Genomic DNA, 19,215 nt, shown 5'->3' on the forward strand with positions numbered 1-19,215 from the left:
TATCTATTGTACAAAACAAAAGCCATTTATATAATTTATTTTTTAAAAAGTACTATTTGCAAAGAAGTATGTGCATTTCTCAAAACAGTTTGTACAAACAGCACCACACAACAGATTACCTGCAAAAGCCTGTAACTTACTCAAAATCTTTAGTTCATCTCTCAAAAGCAAGTATTTATGCCAGTGAACATATCAGTGCCATCAGAATGACAAGTCCTTGTGTCTTTGTTCACAAACAAGAGTCGAATCACTTAGTCATGTGGTCAATACAACAGTGTACTCTGGAGGGATGTTCTGATGTAAACTATGGCAACATTTTGGGTAACAGTTACTGTATTGAACAATATGCCATATGCTTATGTATGCCATATATCCAACTGCCATATATCCATGTCAAAAGTACAGATTTACACATTACTGTATGTGGGATATTGACTGAAAGAGACTGGATAGAATTCCCTGTTACACTTTTACTAGTGGTCTGACCCAAAAAATAATAATTAAAAAAAACTTTACAATGCCATCGTGATATAGAAAAGGAAAAAGAATTATGGGCACAAAGATGAAAATAAGTCAATTGTCAGAATTTGTAACTCTTGTGTTGTCCTCTGTCTATACAGTAGAAACTTTCCAACTGAAGATTCATCATTGGTTTATCATCTACATTCTCTTCATTAGTAAAGATTAACTTGCACAATTCATGCCAAATTGACAGAAAGTCTAATAATAATTTATAAAAATAAAAAGTGTGCTTGGCAGTTTATGAAAACTAGATTAACCATTTTGCATTTTATGACCTATACGATGAACTAAAGACTAGATGTTTTGGGCGATAAGACTATTGCACAGAAAACTATATAATACATTTTGAGTGACATGACATTAGCAACTGATAATGTAGGAAACTGCAGATAAATGTGTGTTATCAATTGCATGAATGTACAAAAGCAATCGCAACTCGTTCAAAAGAATGAGAATCTGGTTTTATGATGTGTATAAATGACTAGATGATGTGGAGGTTGTACAAGTAGTTTTGAGAATTTCTTTTCTGATTTGAGAAATGCACCAAAGTGACTGAGAAAAACTGTAATAAAAATACCTTCACAATGTCATGTCAAAAAGAAATATGAGCACAAAGATGAATATAAAAAATAAGTCTAACTTTGAGAAATGCACTAAAGCGACCAGTGCAGCATAGATGTCCAAATACTTCATGACTCTCCGCCGGTCAGTCTGTCTGATTTCTTAGAGGTCTGTACATGCGGTCTGAGTTTCCCTGTAGTGATTGTTGTTGTGTGTGTGTGTGTGTGTGTGTGTGTGTCAGTGGTGGATGTGTACCAGCAGTGGTGTGGACCCTGCCGCGCCGTCGTCAGTCTGTTCAGAAAAATCAAGAATGAGCTTGGAGACGAGCTGCTGCATTTTGCCACAGTAAGATAAGCCACTCTGGAGATTAGATTGCCCACAAACAATCATTTCTGAATGTCGCCGTTTCTGTCACGCCGTCTTATCCTCCCTGCAGGCTGAGGCTGATGGGATTGAAGCTCTGGAGAAGTACAGAGGGAAGTGTGAGCCTACCTTTCTGTTTTATGCGGTGGGTCTGAAATTGTACATCTCCCAATGCTTGCAAATTCTTACTGTTCTTAAAATTAATATTAATTTAAAAAGAGCAAATAATTACATGGGTGGTTTTTTCAAAACCTGTTCAGGACATTTGTGAAATTTCACTCCAAAATAAATGAACAAAAGAAGAAAAAATATTTTGCATAGACAAAGAACCCTATTTTTATGCATTATTCAGGACAATACACAGTTATGTACAAGTAAGCAAACGGTACCCAAATCTCATTACTGTGATTTATTATGTATTATTTAAATTGTAAAGGATTTGTAAATCATGCAGGTTTCAGTTGCACTGCTGTTAATTTATACTGGTATAAATAAAATACTGTTTTAGAGGAATGATAATCTAATTAGAGTTAAAATAATCTACTTATTTAAAAACAAATTTAAAAGGAAAACATCCAGATTCATCGTAATATTTGGCATTTGGGGGAAAATTGTAGTTAATTGTCATGGAAATAATGCAAAAACAATGCAAATGCAAAAACAAAACATAAATGAATGAATGCATGAATGAATAAATGATTGCATGAATGAATGCATGAGTAAATGAATGAATGCATGAATTAATTAATTAATGAGTGCCTGAATGAATGAGTGAATGAATGAATGAGTGAATGAATGAATGCATGAGTAAACAAATGAATGCATGAATGAATTAATTAATTAATGATTGCATGAATGAATGAATGAATGAATGTATTAATGCATTAATTATTATAATTAATTATCCTAAAAATATGGAAGCTTATTTTAGCTGAGGAAATTATTTTTTTACAGATTTGTTAGATGTAAACTTGCAATTTTAAGAAAAAAATTTGAATAGTAAGAAGAAATGTCAACAAAAAAAAGCATAATATAGGCTTAATTTAGAAAAATGTGATGTTGTGCAGAGTGACATGTTCCTGTGAGATGCTCTCAGATATGCTGTCATCTGTTTGGTGTTGTTGTCCTGCTGTAGGGTGGGGAGCTGGTGTCTGTTCTGCGGGGACCAAACGCTCCTCTCCTGCAGAGGGTGATACAGGAAGAGCTGAGCAAAGAGAAGAACGTCCTAGAGCACGGCGCCGCACGCAGGGTGGTGAGTTACTCCACACTCCTGTCCTCATCATTACTGTGTGAATGACAGATAACATATAATGTGATTATAAAATCTGAATGCATTATTTAGCAAGCAGTAGTTATATAATATGAATGCATTAATTAAAAAACAATATTACGTAATTATTATATTACGAAATTAATTGTCCATCATTCCATCTCCTGTTTCACCTTAATAAATTTTTTTTTATATATATATTATCACTTTTTGTCAGGGATCTTTTAAACCATATAATAAATACAATTCAAATTATTTCTATTTAATAAAAAAAAAAAATATATATATATATTATACACCAGAAATAATTATTACTTATTGTTAGGCACTTTTTGTACAATTAACATGAAAGAGATCAGAATTTGTCCTGTCCCTCCAGGTGACAGATGAAGGTTTAACTGAGGAAGAGGAGGTGAATGAGGACTTTAAGGATCACGCACATGATGAAGATGTGAATGGTAATGATTTTCCTTCATTAAATGTCATGCGTAATTGTTATTTCCCAGTTGACTGAATTGAGCTGCTCTGGTTGGTGTTTTCAGTTCCTGCTAACGAGTCTTACACAGTGGCGATAATAAAGCCAGATGTGGTGGCACAAGGCAAAGCAGATGAGATTATCATGAAGGTAAGAGCTCAGTGATATATGAACCAGAAAATGATATATTTTCACAGTCAGTCATTTGAAATGTTTATGCTGCTAAAATTTACACAGCAATATGAAGGTGAGCTTACATTTTTGCCTCCTTTTAAGTTGCATATATTCATATGGTAGCCTTTGCACACAGATAAACAGCTGAACTCTTATTTATTCCTGAATGCATGTTTTGTTTCTAGATTCAGGATGTGGGTTTTGTGATTTTGGCCCACGAGGAGAGAACGCTGAGTGAAGCAGAAGCTCAAGACTTCTACAAGCACAAAGCCGCAGAGGTAAAATGAAGAAAGGTCTAAAAATAGCATGTGTTTCTGAATATTTTTGCTGATGGTGTGTTGTGGCGGAGTGCCAGGTTGTCATGTGAAGTGTGTGTGTGTTTGTGTGTGTTCTTTAGCCTTACTTTCAGGAGCTCATCCAATTTATGTCGAGCGGCCCGTCGCATGTCTTAGTCATTTCTAAGACGGAGGGCACTGAGGACGTCATCCCAGCCTGGCGGGAATTCATCGGTCCTCCGGATGTGGAAGAGGCCAGGAGGACGCAACCGGAGAGGTACATCACTCCCAGGAAAAGAAATATTGAGACTTTATGTAGGAGAGACACATGAACACAAGCAGTCTCTCTGACATCTGCATTATGGGAATGCAAAGAAAGATCTCATACAAAAAATCTAATCTAAAATCAATTTAATAATGACATTTTATCAAGGTACTATATATCTATCTGTCTATCTATCTATGTATATATATCTATCTATATATGTACAAAAAAAAAATGGTACAGCACTAAAATAGTTAATTAAAAATAGTGCTGGGATTGTTAACAAAAACTAAAGCTATTAAAAAATATGTATATTAAATAAATATAAAAATTATTTTAATAAAAAAAATTCAACATTAAAAATATCTGAAAATAAGTGAAATAAATATATGTAATTAAGACATACTTAAAATTACTAAAACTAAACCTGAAATAAAAATAAACTAAAATTAAATAGAAATGTTAAAACCCCCAAATCTAATAAAACTGACAAAAGCATGTAACAAAGTTACTAAAACTTGAACTAAAATTACAGTAAAACTGAAAATATAGAAATACAAGCTAATTTTAAATATTAATAAATAGTGTGTGCTATAATAGTATATAAAATACGTTTTAGTTTTTATACAATATATATATATAATTGAAAATGAAAAACTTAAATGAAAATTAAAAATAACTGTAAATGTGAAATAAACAATGCATACTATAGTAATATATAAATAATACTATTTTTTTATCATATATATATATATAGTTGTTGTTTTTTAGGTACATTTTTATTTAAAATGATTATTGAAACTCGCTGATATTGTTGTGTCAGTCATATATGACATCAAAGGCCTAACACAGAGTCTCATTGATCCCTTGATGTGTGTGTTATGTAATTTTGTAATGAAATATAATCTAAAAGTGATATGAGAGTGTTGCATTGTCGATCTCAGATTTGAGCTCTAACAGTTATAGCACAACACCGGCCCAGAACCAGCAGCGAGACCATCTGCTCTTCTCTTTCTCTGCTTCCTTCCCTTCTTCCATCCATCCTTCCCTGCTCTCCTCTCTGTTCTTCAGCTTGCGGGCTCAGTATGGCACCGAGACTCTTCTGAACGCTCTACACGGCAGCAGCGACCGCGAGCAGGCCAGCAGGGAGCTGGCGTTCTTCTTCCCCAGCTTCAGGATGGCGATGGCCGGGCCGGAACAGGGGCATGTGGAGAGGACGCTGGCGCTCATCCGTCCAGACGCTGCCAGGGAAAACAGAGGCATGTGCCAACATTACGTTTACACCCGCAGAACTGTGGCCTCGTGGGCACAGACCGATCATCAACGAGAGCTTTAAACTGAAGAACCGGTTACAAGTTTGGACACACACGACTCGTCTGATCTAAAGAACACAATGTAACAGTTTGAGTTCACCTACATATGACAGCACTCCCATGCTTCCATCTCAGTGTGATTATAATAGTATTACTATATTATAGTATCATAATTTGAATTATTTCATTAAAAATTTTTGATTTTAAATATGATACTTTATGTAAATATAATGTTTTCAACTTTTTAATTTCAGTTTTCATTTTGATTTTAGTTTAGGGTTTAATAATTTTGGAATGCGTTTTGGGATTTTATTTATTTATTTTTTTTCTTAAATAATCCTATTTGGCTTTTTTCCATTTCAGCAATGTTTTAAGCTTTTTTTTTTTTTTTTTTTTCATTTAGTTTTTTTTTATTATTATTATTATTAAGTGCTTTGGCCATTTTTAGTAGTTTTTTTAATTTTCTTTATTTTTTCCTATTTGGCTTTATTTCCATTTCTATATAATTCTAGCATTATTTATATGCTACTTTAATTTGTATTAATACAATAATTATTAATATTTTAATAATATGTTAAATATTATATTTTATTTGAGTTTTTATATTTTATTAGGTGCTATTTTTTACAGATTTTCTAAATATTTCTATTTAGCTTAACATTTATTTCAGTATTAGTTTTTATATTATTTATATGCTATTATAATTTATAGCATATAAATAATTGTAGTATTAATATTTTATTGCATTTTAACATTTTATTTCAGCTTTTTTTTTTTTTTTTTATAACTGATACAGGTTTTAGTTTACAATAACAACGCTGTTCGATGACTTTACTGTAATTCCACAATGTGTGAAACTGTCGTAATAGAGACTGAGCAGATGTGTCCAAACTTGTGACCGCTGGTGCAGAGTATTTGGACTGGAGCGCTTACGGTCAGGAAGTAAAGTGTAGATGTGTTTGTAGAGGAGATTCTGAGCCGGATCCATGAAGCAGGGTTCACAGTGGCCATGCAGAGAGAGATGATGTTGTCTGAGGATCAGGTCAGACAGTTCTACAGCGATCACCTGGAGCAGGAATATTTCCCCAGTCTGCTGGAGAGCATGACCAGGTGAGCGATCGCATACATCACACATCTGATGCTGTGGAAGAGCAGTAAACCACAAGAGGCTTTGCCGAGACAAGCGGTTTATGACTTAAAACAGCATCATCAGTGATATGATTACAGATACCAGTATCCAACATATACTGTAAAGGATGCATTATTAATAATCATTTGAATTGCCATGCACTGTAGCTTATGTAATTTTTTAATCAGAACTCTTTAGACTCATCCAATCAGAGTACAGAATTAGCATTTTGTCATCCTTTACTCTCCATCATTTCGTTCCAAACCTCTCTGAATTTCTGTATTCTGCTGAATGGCTACCAGCAACGGTGGGTAACCTAACAGCTGCTGGTACCCATTGACTTCCATACTGTATGTCTATTAATTATCATTTTGACACAGTGCTTTTTCAGTATCACTGATATACTATTGTAGTTTTTGTTAATGTTTTGAATTAGATTATATTTGTAGATTTTGTTTTCAATGTAATTTTAAAATTGTAATAAATTTGTAGATTTTTTTTGGTAATTTATTTAAATATGTCTTTATAGTATTTATTCATTTTTATGTATTAGCTTTAGTTTTAGTTACAAGAAAAGTGAGAAATGATGCTGAAATACTACATTTATTTAAAGTAAAAAAAAAAAAAAAAAAAAAAAAAATATATATATATATATATATAAAATATACACACACACACACATATATATATATATATAAGAAAAAATATTTAAAATCTTTAGAAAATATTTTCATTACTTAAAATATTTTATATTTGTAAAAATATGTAAAAAAAAAAAAAAAGTTTTTTTTTTTTTTTTTTACATATTTTTTAGTTAACAATAATAACTATGTTTTGACATCCAAAAGATGAGAACTGTTCAAAAATGCCATTGTGTGCTGTTTTAACTCTAAATCTGGCGTTAATAACTCTAAATCTAAAATTGAAGCTTTTCAAATATTCAGTTTTCGTATTAAATTATTTTAAAGTGATAGTTCACCCAAAAATGAACATTCTGTCATCATTTTATGGATATTTTAAAGAATGTTGATAAACATGTAACTTATGTCTTCATTTTAAGCATTAGATGCATAGCTGCTAATTGCATATAAATGCTGTGTAAATGACATAAAGAAGCCAGAAGCCTTACGTGAGTCTCTGTTGACGTTCACAGCGGGCCTGTGTTAGCATTAGCGCTAGTGAAGGAGCGAGCCGTGGAACACTGGAGGAACATCCTGGGACCCAAAGACCCCATCCAGGCGAAGACTGAGCAACCCCACAGGTTAATGATGTTTGCTCAGCTCAATGTGTTGTTGTATTTCATGTTTATTCATCATACATGTGTTTAAATATGTGGTTCTGATCTAGTCTGCGAGCCCAGTTTTCCTCTGGCCGCTGCAGTATTAATCAGCTTCACGGCAGCGGAAGCTCAGACGAGGCGGAGAGAGAGATCGGCTTCTTCTTCCCACCGGAGGACACACTCGCCGTCATTAAACCTGACACTGAACACAAGGGTATGACATCAGCAGTCCAAAGAGTGGAGAGGGATATTAGCTCACGCTCCACACTTTCAATGCAGCTACATCACAGCAGTGCTGACAAGAGGGGAGATTTACTTCAAATTGTAGCGTTTGGTTCTCTGTAAATCAAATACCTTATCAGAAACACACAGAAATGAAAAATATAAGACATTAAAGAAGAATATGATGCCAGTTACATTTTTTAAAGTTGAAACGATGCCAATGGGAGATTTAAGTTTTTGTTTACTTTTTGAAAAGTACTGCTGAAATATAGTGCACAATTAAAGTTTTAATGTTTTTGAAAGAAGTCTCTTCTGCTAACCAAGGCTGCATTTATCTGATCTATATATACGTATTATTCCAATTCAAAATAACTTTTTTTTTTTTATATGTGAATACATTGTAAAATGTAATGTATTTCTGTGATGCACAGCTGTATTTTCAGCTTCATTACTCCGGTCTTCAGTGTCACATGATCTTCAGAAATCAGAATAATATACAGATTTGCCGCTCAAGAAACATTTCTGATTATTATCAATGTTGATTGAATCAACTGCTTAATTTTTTTGGAAACAGTGCTGCATTTCAGGATTGTTTAATGAATAGAAAGTTCTAAATAGAACTATTTTGCAACATTTCAAATGTCTTTATTTTAATGCATCCTTGATGAAAAAAAGTGCAAATTTATTGCCAAAACTCACAAATGGTGGTGTTTATGAAATGAAAAAGTAAGAATATGAATTAAATGAGGAACTCGCTGTTTATTTTGTCTGCTTCTGCTCATATCAGAGGAAATCCTGGAGGAGGTTCGGGCCAGAGCATTCACCATCTCCCGTCTGAAGGACACGGTTCTGTCCAGAGAGATGGCGGAAGAGTTTTATAAAGAGCACCGAGACAAACCCTTCTTCAGTCAGCTGGTGGATTACATGTGTCGGTGAGTTCAGCTCAGACTCAACGGGAAGGTTTCACGCAGGACATCGGTAAGATGAAATGTGGTTCATGTCTCTGCAGTGGCCCGTGTACGATGATGGTCCTGACGAAGGAGAACGCGGTGGAGGAGTGGAGGGCGGCCATGGGCCCGACGGACCCCAGCGAGGCGAGACAAACGGCCCCGGAGTCTCTGAGAGCGCGCTTCGCTAAAGACATGCTGGAGAACGCCGTCCACGGATCCTCCAACACTCAACACGCACACCAGAAGATACAGTTCATCTTTGGAGACATCAGCTCTGAGAGCGTGATCATCGACGGAGCTGTTTCTCCTCTGTTAGGTGCGCTCCTCCATCTGTTGAGATAAAATTCATATTGTACTGAGAAACTTAATCTAAATCAGATGTTTTCACGTGATGATAAAACACATCGTATTTACCTAATTTAACAGGGTTTCTTCAAGTTTTATACAATTTAATTTACAACCCGAATTCCGGAAAAGTTGGGACGTTTTTTAAATTTTAATAAAATGAAAACTAAAGGAATTTCAAATCACATGAGCCAATATTTTATTCACAATAGAACATAGATAACATAGCAAATGTTTAAACTGAGAAAGTTTACAATTTTATGCACAAAATGAGCTCAATTCAATTTTGATTTCTGCTACAGGTCTCAAAATAGTTGGGACGGGGCATGTTTACCATGGTGTAGCATCTCCTTTTCTTTTCAAAACAGTTTGAAGACGTCTGGGCATTGAGGCTATGAGTTGCTGGAGTTTTGCTGTTGGAATTTGGTCCCATTCGTGCCTTATATAGATTTCCAGCTGCTAAAGAGTTCGTGGTCGTCTTTGACGTATTTTTCGTTTAATGATGCGCCAAATGTTCTCTATAGGTGAAAGATCTGGACTGCAGGCAGGCCAGGTTAGCACCCGGACTCTTCTACGACGAAGCCATGCTGTTGTTATAGCTGCAGTATGTGGTTTTGCATTGTCCTGCTGAAATAAACAAGGCCTTCCCTGAAATAGACGTTGTTTGGAGGGAAGCATATGTTGCTCTAAAACCTTTATATACCTTTCAGCATTCACAGAGCCTTCCAAAACATGCAAGCTGCCCATACCGTATGCACTTATGCACCCCCATACCATCAGAGATGCTGGCTTTTGAACTGAACGCTGATAACATGCTGGAAGGTCTCCCTCCTCTTTAGCCCGGAGGACACGGCGTCCGTGATTTCCAACAAGAATGTCAAATTTGGACTCGTCTGACCATAAAACACTATTCCACTTTGAAATAGTCCATTTTAAATGAGCCTTGGCCCACAGGACACGACGGCGCTTCTGGACCATGTTCACATATGGCTTCCTTTTTGCATGATAGAGCTTTAGTTGGCATCTGCTGATGGCACGGCGGATTGTGTTTACCGACAGTGGTTTCTGAAAGTATTCCTGGGCCCATTTAGTAATGTCATTGACACAATAATGCCGATGAGTGATGCAGTGTCGTCTGAGAGCCCGAAGACCACGGGCATCCAATAAAGGTCTCCGGCCTTGTCCCTTACGCACAGAGATTTCTCCAGTTTCTCTGAATCTTTTGATGATGTTATGCACTGTAGATGATGAGATTTGCAAAACCTTTGCAATTTGACGTTGAGGAACATTGTTTTTAAAGTTTTCCACAATTTTTTTACGCAGTCTTTCACAGATTGGAGAGCCTCTGCCCATCTTTACTTCTGAGAGACTCTGCTTCTCTAAGACAAAGCTTTTATAGCTAATCATGTTACAGACCTGATATCAATTAACTTAATTAATCACTAGATGTTCTCCCAGCTGAATCTTTTCAAAACTGCTTGCTTTTTTAGCCATTTGTTGCCCCCGTGCCAACTTTTTTGAGACCTGTAGCAGGCATTAAATTTTAAATGAGCTAATTAAGTGGATAAAAGTGTAAAATTTCTCAGTTTAAACATTTGCTACGTTATCTATGTTCTATTGTGAATAAAATATTGGCTCATGTGATTTGAAATTCCTTTAGTTTTCATTTTATTAAAATTTAAAAAACGTCCCAACTTTTCCGGAATTCGGGTTGTAAGATGTTTAAAGACCTTTATAAGACCAATTTTAAGGGGAACACAATACAGCAAAATCTTCTCTAAATGGAAACGTTTAAGCAATAAACAATGAGTTGCATTAGCAGCACTGCAAACATTAAAAATACAAGACACAAAAAACAGCTTAACTAGAAAATGGAAATAACTTTTACCGTAGCGTCTGATCACACTGATCTTGTTTTCCAGTGAAAAAAAAGATGCAAAAATGACATTTCATAAAACGTCTTGTTTTTTGAGAAATGTATAAAAATGAACTGGGTTTGTGTTTAAAAGAGGGACAAATATCTGCCGTTGGGCTCCGAAAGATCAACCTAATTCTTGCTTCCGGCTTTGCTACTACCGTTCGGACGTTCTAGCTTACTGCTCTGCGCTTTGCTTCTTATTTCTGTACTTTTCTCTGATTTTTCTAAGATTTTCCAAGTTTTCATTCCTCAAAGACAGATCTTTGTTTTTGTTTTAAGCATAAACTCACTTAATTCCATTCAGTTTCTCAAAAAAAAAAAAAAAAATTTTTTTTGGATCTCATGTCTTGAATTAAGGATGTTTGAAAATTTGTATTGAAAAATCAAAACAATAACAAAATAGAGGCGGATAAATATTTTATTAATGCCATGACTATGTTTTTAAGACTTTCTACTACAATATAAGACATCTACACTGTATATATATATATATATATATATATATATATATATATATATATATATACTTGTGTGTGTAAATGTATATAATATTTAAGAATAACATTCAATGAATGTCTTGCTATCTACAGAAACAGAGGAGAGTTTTGCAGAGCTCAAGAATCTACAAGCTTCCAGATCTCCATCATTTAATGACGCGAGGAACCAGACAGAGCCAAGCTCAGCAGGTTCAAAACTGAACAAACACATGCAAACATATAAACTCTCTCACGCTCATGTTGCTCCAAACACATACTCTGATATTTGCCCGTCACTATGAGCTGTCGTTGCACATACAGAATGAACCGGTGAGTTAATAATAACAGAGATTTGATTTAAGGTCAACTGTTCCTTTAGACCTTTAGGGTTTCTGAAACAGGGGTTCGAGAGTTGATGAAAAGCAAATCAACCGGATAATTTGAAATAAAGCTGAAATCATGATAAAGCCAACAAAAGTACTTTTAATCCATTAACTGGAAGTTAAAAAGTCATATGTATATATACATAAACATCATTACCCTTCCTCTCCACATCCAGAAGCTGCTGAAGAAATGAAGCCGGAGTCAGAGACTAAAGAGAGTCATTCAGCTTCTTCTGATGAGACTGAAGCACTAGAGACGCCCACATCCAGCTCGCAGGACACAGGTCTTTATTTCAATGAGTGATGCACAAGTCAAGAACCGAATGGATAATTAAAATAAATGAATTAGGCTGCACAATGGATCGAAATCAAACTGAAATCATGATATAGTGTGATCGAAGGCTGTGATTTAATGAAATAATTATAAAGTCTGTTGCGCTGCTTTATCATTTCCAACATTCATGTGGAGAGCAATTTATTTGTATTCCGCCAAAATAAAAGCTTGATGATTTAAGAAGTAAAAATCTCCCTTTTTTTAATGTTTTAAAGCAAGAGAATTAGTATTGTAACATGTTGTCACACCCATGTACCGTGTTGTGTTTTGTTCCCCATGTGCTCCCCGTGACCCAGTTTCTGCTGTGTGCTTATTTGATTCAGTTGTGTCTCGTCTGATACTCCTTGTTTGGTTCTGTACTTAAAGAGTGTTTCCTTGTCCGGTGTTAAATGTTGAAGGGTTATGTGTGTTCCTACCTGCCCTGTGTTCCCCAGGTTGTGAGTTATTAAAGATTGTCAAGTTGAAACCGTTCCAACACCTTAGCAACTGTGACGCATGTAGCGTAAAATAAAATGACTATAATGAACACTTTATTTTACAGTACAATTATAATTTACAACAGTAATATAGATTACTTCATTTTAAGATGTCACAATAATACGACTATACCTAATAATAATTATTATTAAAATATTATATCTGCAACGTGACAAAACTAATAACTATAAATGTTTAGTCAAGTTGTGCAGCCCTATATATAAAAATAAAACACAATATTTAACCTTTTTTATGTTTACTTGAATGTCATGTGACCATTAATCAACATCAAAGCCCGTACACATGCAAATGTTTTGTTTAATGACTGAAAACATGTACTGGTGAAATAAAAACATCAAGTAAATATTTACTTCTAAAGTGTTTGGCAGATTAAAAAAAAAGTTTTGGGAATCTCTGCTTTAAGTGAAAAGGTGAGACAAAAGTCAGCATTACCCTTCCTCTCCACATCCAGAAGCTGCTGAAGAAATGAAGCCAGAGTCAGAGACTAAAGAGAGTCATTCAGCTTCTTCTGATGAGACTGAAGCACTAGAGACGCCCACATCCAGCTCGCAGGACACAGGTCTTTATTTTAATGAGTGATCTCAACAAGTTTAGTCACTAATCCTTCAGACATGTTTTGGAAAAAGCAACATTTCTACTTTGGCATTAACTGTGAGATATTAAGGAAACATTCATAAAACGAAAGTCAACCTTCATCCTGAAGGTCCCTGTGACCCAGTTTCTGCCGTGTTCTGATTGTGCTTATTTGATTCAGGTGTGCCTTGTCTGTTTCCCCTTATTTAGTTCTGTACTTAGAGTTGTTTGCCCTGTGTTTCTTGTCCGGTGTTAAGGTCTCTGCACACTGATTCAGAAATTTCTGTATGTGTTTTTTCGTATTCGAAATGATAATTATTTCGTATTTGAGTTCAATGCATATTATTTAATCCATTGTGAAAACACAAATGGTTCCGATGTCAAAGTAGAAGGAATAAACGATAATTTAAAGTCTCTTCATCCAGCCCCTTCTGGAACACACCGTGTCTCACCAGCTCACCCCAAGCCAGGAGCCCCCACATACCTAACCAAGGGTTCCAAACACCTGTCACCTCTGAAGTATCCCTGAGAACGTAGGTCTGAACGGGCAGACCCAACATCCCAGTCGGTCAGGCCCGCACTCCTTTCAACTACCCTTTTCCCAGTTCCAGCCCCAAGATTAGTCTCAGTCCTCGGCCCAGGATCGCTGGTCGCTCAGAAGCCAGGATCTCTGGCTGCTCAAAGGTCAAGCATGCTGGCCGCTGCGCTCTCAAGCCCACCAGCCATTCTGAATCCAAGCCTGCCGACTGCTCCTATATTGAGCCCAGAAATGCCGGCCGCTCCAATGTCAAGCCCACTGGTCAACGCTCTCCCAAGCCCTATTATGACTTCAGCATTCTCTTTAACCTCAAGCCAAAGAAGAAGTATAAAGAGAAAGAGTCAGCTCCAGCCCGAGTCCGCGCCAGTGTCGGCTCAAGCCCCTGAGTCCACTCATTTCTTCAAGTTCAGTCCTGAATCCACTACAACCAGAGTCTGTTGGAAACCCCAAGAGTGCTCCTGTCCCCACGTTCAGCCCAGAGAGGTCTGCAGTTCCAAAGTTTAGCCCAAAGAGAGCAGTGATTCCCACGTCCAGCCCAGAGGGAACCTCAGATCCCAAGTCTAGCCAAGAGAGGGCTCCTCTTTTCACGTCCAGGCCAGAGAGGGCTGTTGTTCCCATGGCAGGCCCAGAAAGGGCCTCAGATCCTGAGCATAGCCCAGAGAGGGCTCCTGTTTCCACGTCGGGCCCAGGGAGGGCCTCAGTTCCCGAGTCCGGCCCAAAGAGAGCGTCAGTTCTCGAGTGCAGCCCAGTGAAGGCTTCTGTTACCGAATCCAGCCCAAAGTGCTTTTGTCCTCAAGAAAACTTTTTTTGGGTGGGGGGCTATATGTCTCTGACCAGAGTTGTTGAGGTAAGTGCCAAGGCAAGGTCTGCTCCGCCATGGCCTCCTGAACTGCCTGCATCGCCATGGGTTCTGGAATGGGTACCGCCCTGGATGCCTTTCTAGTTCCCGATAATTATTATTATAATATTATATTTGCAATAATGTCAAAGTAATAACTATAAATGTTTAGCCAAGTCATGCAGCCCTATATATAAATTGGGGGTGGTGTTGGCGCAGTGGATAAGACACATGCCATTGGTGTGAGAGACCTGGGTTCGAATCCACTGTGTGACACCAATGTGTCCCTAAGCAAGACACTTAACCCCTAGTTGCTCCAGAGGCGTGTTACCTCTGACATATATAGCAATTGTAAGTCGATTTGGATAAAAGCGTCAGATAAATGTAAATAAATTAAAAAAGTAAAACAATATTTAACCTTTTTTATGTTTACTTGGAAGTCATGTGATCATTAATCAACATCAAAGATCTTAAACATGCAAATGTTTTGTTTAATGACTGAAAACATGAACTGGTGGAATAAAAACTTCAAGTAAATATTTTACGTCTAAAGTGTTCGGCTGATAAAAAAAAAAGTTTGGGAATCTCTGCTTTAACTGAAAAGGTGAGACAAAAGTCAGAATTACCCTTCCTCTCCACATCCAGAAGCTGCTGAAGAAATGAAGCCGGAGATGACAGAGAGTCAGCCAGCATCTTCTGATGAGACTGAAGCACTAGAGACACCCACATCCAGCTCGCAGGACACAGGTCTTTATTTCATTGAGTAATGCACAAGTTACTGTAAGAACTGAATGGATAATTAAAATAAATAAATTAGTCAGCACAATTCATCTAAATGAAACTGAAATCATGATAAAGCCTATAAAAGTACTTTTAGTCCATTAACTTCATATATAAGCATCATATGTAAAAACAAATGTCAGCATTACCCTTCCTCTCCACATCCAGAAACTGCTGAAGAAATGAAGCCGGAGTCAGAGACTAAAGAGAGTCATTCAGCTTCTTCTGATGAGACTGAAGCACTAGAGACGCCCACATCCAGCTCGCAGGACACAGGTCTTTATTTCAATGAGTGATGCACAAGTCAAGAACAATTTTAGTCACTGAACCCTCAGAACATGCTTCGGAAACAGCAACATTTCCACTTTGGCATTAACTTTGAGATATTAAGGAAATTTTCATAAAACCAAAGTCAACCTTCATCCTGAAGGTCCCCGCGACCCAGTTTCTGCCGTGTTCTGATTGTGCTTATTTGATTCAGGTGTCTCGTCTGTTACCCCTCATTTAGTTAAACTTACTTACTGTACTTGTTGAAACTCCTTCGTCCTTCATTTCAAAGTATCGGCTGTGGTGTCTCTGGCAGGGTGGCTGGCCTTTGGGGAGGTATGTGGAGGATTTCCTCGAGCTGTCTGACCGGGTGAGCTGGCACGATGAAGCACTTGGTGCTTGTTTTCAGTTGGGAATGGATGAAGATACGAACCTCTGAATCCCCATGTGTGATTTTCCCTTGATTTAGACAATTAATCTTGTCCTCTTTTTAAATGGTTTCAATTTCGAAGTAGAAGAAATAAAGGAGAATTTAAAATCTCCTCATCCAGCCCCTTCTGGAACACACTGTGTCTCACCAGCTCACCCCTGGCCCCGAATCCTCACATACCTAACCAAGGGATCGGACCACCTGTCACCTCCGAGGTACCCCCTGAGGTCGTAGACAGAGATCTGATCGGGCAGACCCCACGTCCCAGTTGGACAGGTCCGCACTCATTTCAACTTCCCTTTTCCTATTGCTCCAGCCTCAAGATTAGTCTCAGTCCTCAGCCAAGGATCGTCGGTTGCTCCGAAGTCAAGCCTACCGGCTGATCCTATATCAAGCCCAGAATTGCCGGCCTCTCCACAATCAAGCTTGCCGGCCACTCCAATGTCAAGCCCGCTGGCCAACACTCTCCCAAGCCCTATTATGATTTCAGCATTCTCTTTAACCTTAGACCAAAGGAGGAGTATGAGGAGAAAGACTGTTCTCAACCCGGATCTGCTCTCCTGAGTCCGCTCCAGTGTCAGCTCTAGCCCCTGAGTCCGCTCATTTCGTCAAGTTCAGTCCTGAATCCACTACAGCCCAAACTAATTCAGAGTCAGTTCCAAGCCCAGAGAGGGCTCTTGTCCCCACGTCCAGCCCAGAGAGGGCTCTTGTCCCCACGTCCAGCCTAGAGAGGGTTGTTGTTCCCACATTCAGGCTAGAGCGGGCTCCATTTCCAAAGTCCAGCCCAGAGATGGCTCCTGTTCCTGCCCTAAGAGAGCTGTGGTTCCCATGTCCAGCCCAGAGGGGGCCTCAGATCCCAAGGCTATCCCAGAGAGGGCTCCTATTTCCACATCCAGGCAAAAGAGAGGGCTGTTGTTACCACGTCGGGCCCAGGGAGGGCCTCAGTTCCTGAGTCCGGCCCAAAGAGAGCTTCAGTTCCCGAGTGCATCCCAGTGAGGGCTTCTGTTTCTGAGTCTGGCCCAGAGAGTGCTTCTGACCCCAAGAAAATTTTTTTTTGGGGGGGCTATATGTCTCCAACCAGAGTGGTCGAGGCAAGTGCCAAGGCAAGTGCCTGCTCCGCCATGGGTCCCAGAACGGGTACCGCTCTGAAGGCCTTTCTAGTTCCCAATAATTATTATTACTTCAGAGATATATGACAAAATAATAACTATAAATGTTTAGCTAATTCACGCATCCCCCAAGTCAAAGACCGTAAACATCCAAATGTTAAATAACTGAAAACTTGAACTGGTAAAATTAAAACTTCAAGTAAATATTTCACACCTAAAGTATTCAGCTGATAAAAAAAATCTCTGCTTTAAGTGAAAAGGTGACACAAAAGTCATCATCAACCTTCCTCTCCACATCCAGAAACTGAGGAGGAAATGAAGCCGGAGATGACAGAGAGTCAGCCAGCATCTTCTGATGAGACTGAAGCACTAGAGACACCCACATCCAGCTCGCAGGACACAGGTCTTTATTTAAATGAGTGATACACAAGTCATGAACCGAATGGATAATTCAAATAAATTAATTAGGATGTACAATTCATCTAAATAAAACTGAAATCCCGATAAAGCCTACAAAAGTACTTTTAGTCCATTAACTTCATATGTAAACGTCATATGTAAACACAAAAGTCATCATCAACCTTCCTCTCCACATCCAGAAACTGCTGAAGAAATGAAGCCAGAGATGACAGAGAGTCAGCCAGCATCTTCTGATGAGACTGAAGCACTAGAGACGCCCACATCCAGCTCGCAGGAAGCAGGTCTTGCACAAGTGATGCACAAGTCAAGAACAAGTTTAGTCACTAATCCTTCAGACATGTTTTGGAAACAGCAACATTTCCACTTTGGCATTAACTGTGAGATATTAAGCAAATGTTCATAAAATCAAAGTCAACCTTCATCCCGAAGGTCCATATTTCAGCAAATGTTTCTAGGTAATTATGCTTATATTTTTGTGGATGACAACTGTTATACAGTATATCAGTCCTGTCACCCACTGTAAAGAAATATATAATTATTTAATACGTGCAATAATTTCACTCGTTTTAAGTAAGTCCTATTTATAGCTAGCAAAACCAGAAAACAGAATGGCGTATGCATTTTAATACACAGATTACAGGCAAAACACTGTCAAAGTGATCAGACTGAGGTACAGCATTGAAAAACTGAATAAAAATAGATGCATCCAAGCGTAAATGAAAAGGATTAATCAGAAAGAATTCCTTTGGTGAATTAACTTTCATTTATTTCGGTTCTGTACTCTTTTTTTTTTTTTTGTCCCATGTCTCAAGATTAGACAAATATAACAGACAAATTCATGTCAAACACGTAATCACACAAAATCAGTAATGATAAATAAACTTTATTCCAACATTAACTTGAGATGTAACTGTGATTGTGATGAGAAGTTTGTCTTCTGTATTTCAGGGGATCGGGAAAATGTACCAGATGGATCAAGGTGAGGTTACATGATTTACTTGCATCAAAAACATTCACGAGAAAAACCAGTCTTACTATAATTAAACAACAGGGTAATCTGATTCACCCTAAAATGACTCGTTCAGAGAATCAGTTCATATAAGATCTCAAACTATATTTGATGCAATTATGCTTTAAGGTTTTTTTTTAGTATCAAATGATACACTAATGTAGTTTTTGTTGTTTTGAGTTATATATTTTTTTGTAATTATCATTTATTTCATAGTTTGAATTATTTTAGTAATTCAACTTAACTAAATTAAAATGAATGTTGAAATGTATTTTTTATATTTTATTTCAGTTTTTTATTTTTTTTTTATTGTACAGTAGTTAATGATAGTAACCCTGTTTGGGAGACATAATGATATGATGGTTTCTTTGGTTCTCCATCAGTTTGGATCTGAAGACAGCTAGAAAACATCTCTGAATCATATGAATTAAACACTCTGAACACAATCTTGTCTGTTTTTATTCCTTATTAATTATTTGGTGAATCTGACAGCTGTTTC

General features: G+C 37.3%; 1 protein-coding gene across 1 annotated transcript in view; it reads left to right on the forward strand.

Moving 5' to 3' along the window:
• The window catches only part of nme9 (NME/NM23 family member 9), a 21,815-nt gene extending 4,090 nt beyond the window's left edge, over positions 1 to 17,725 (forward strand). Inside the window, exons 3-21 of the mRNA XM_059562562.1 lie at positions 1,325 to 1,428; positions 1,520 to 1,591; positions 2,582 to 2,698; positions 3,096 to 3,174; positions 3,259 to 3,341; positions 3,551 to 3,643; positions 3,763 to 3,917; positions 4,977 to 5,164; positions 6,184 to 6,328; positions 7,501 to 7,608; positions 7,695 to 7,840; positions 8,636 to 8,780; positions 8,858 to 9,114; positions 11,652 to 11,747; positions 12,097 to 12,204; positions 13,204 to 13,311; positions 15,347 to 15,448; positions 15,650 to 15,757; positions 17,589 to 17,725. Of these exons, the coding sequence (XP_059418545.1) occupies positions 1,325 to 1,428; positions 1,520 to 1,591; positions 2,582 to 2,698; positions 3,096 to 3,174; positions 3,259 to 3,341; positions 3,551 to 3,643; positions 3,763 to 3,917; positions 4,977 to 5,164; positions 6,184 to 6,328; positions 7,501 to 7,608; positions 7,695 to 7,840; positions 8,636 to 8,780; positions 8,858 to 9,114; positions 11,652 to 11,747; positions 12,097 to 12,204; positions 13,204 to 13,311; positions 15,347 to 15,448; positions 15,650 to 15,757; positions 17,589 to 17,710 (2,336 nt within the window). The 3' untranslated portion in view covers positions 17,711 to 17,725. The remainder of the gene's footprint in view (positions 1 to 1,324; positions 1,429 to 1,519; positions 1,592 to 2,581; positions 2,699 to 3,095; positions 3,175 to 3,258; positions 3,342 to 3,550; positions 3,644 to 3,762; positions 3,918 to 4,976; positions 5,165 to 6,183; positions 6,329 to 7,500; positions 7,609 to 7,694; positions 7,841 to 8,635; positions 8,781 to 8,857; positions 9,115 to 11,651; positions 11,748 to 12,096; positions 12,205 to 13,203; positions 13,312 to 15,346; positions 15,449 to 15,649; positions 15,758 to 17,588) is intronic.
• The last annotated feature ends 1,490 nt before the right edge of the window (positions 17,726 to 19,215 follow it).

Source organism: Carassius carassius, chromosome 11, assembly GCF_963082965.1.
Source record: "Carassius carassius chromosome 11, fCarCar2.1, whole genome shotgun sequence".
NCBI lineage: Eukaryota > Metazoa > Chordata > Actinopteri > Cypriniformes > Cyprinidae > Carassius > Carassius carassius.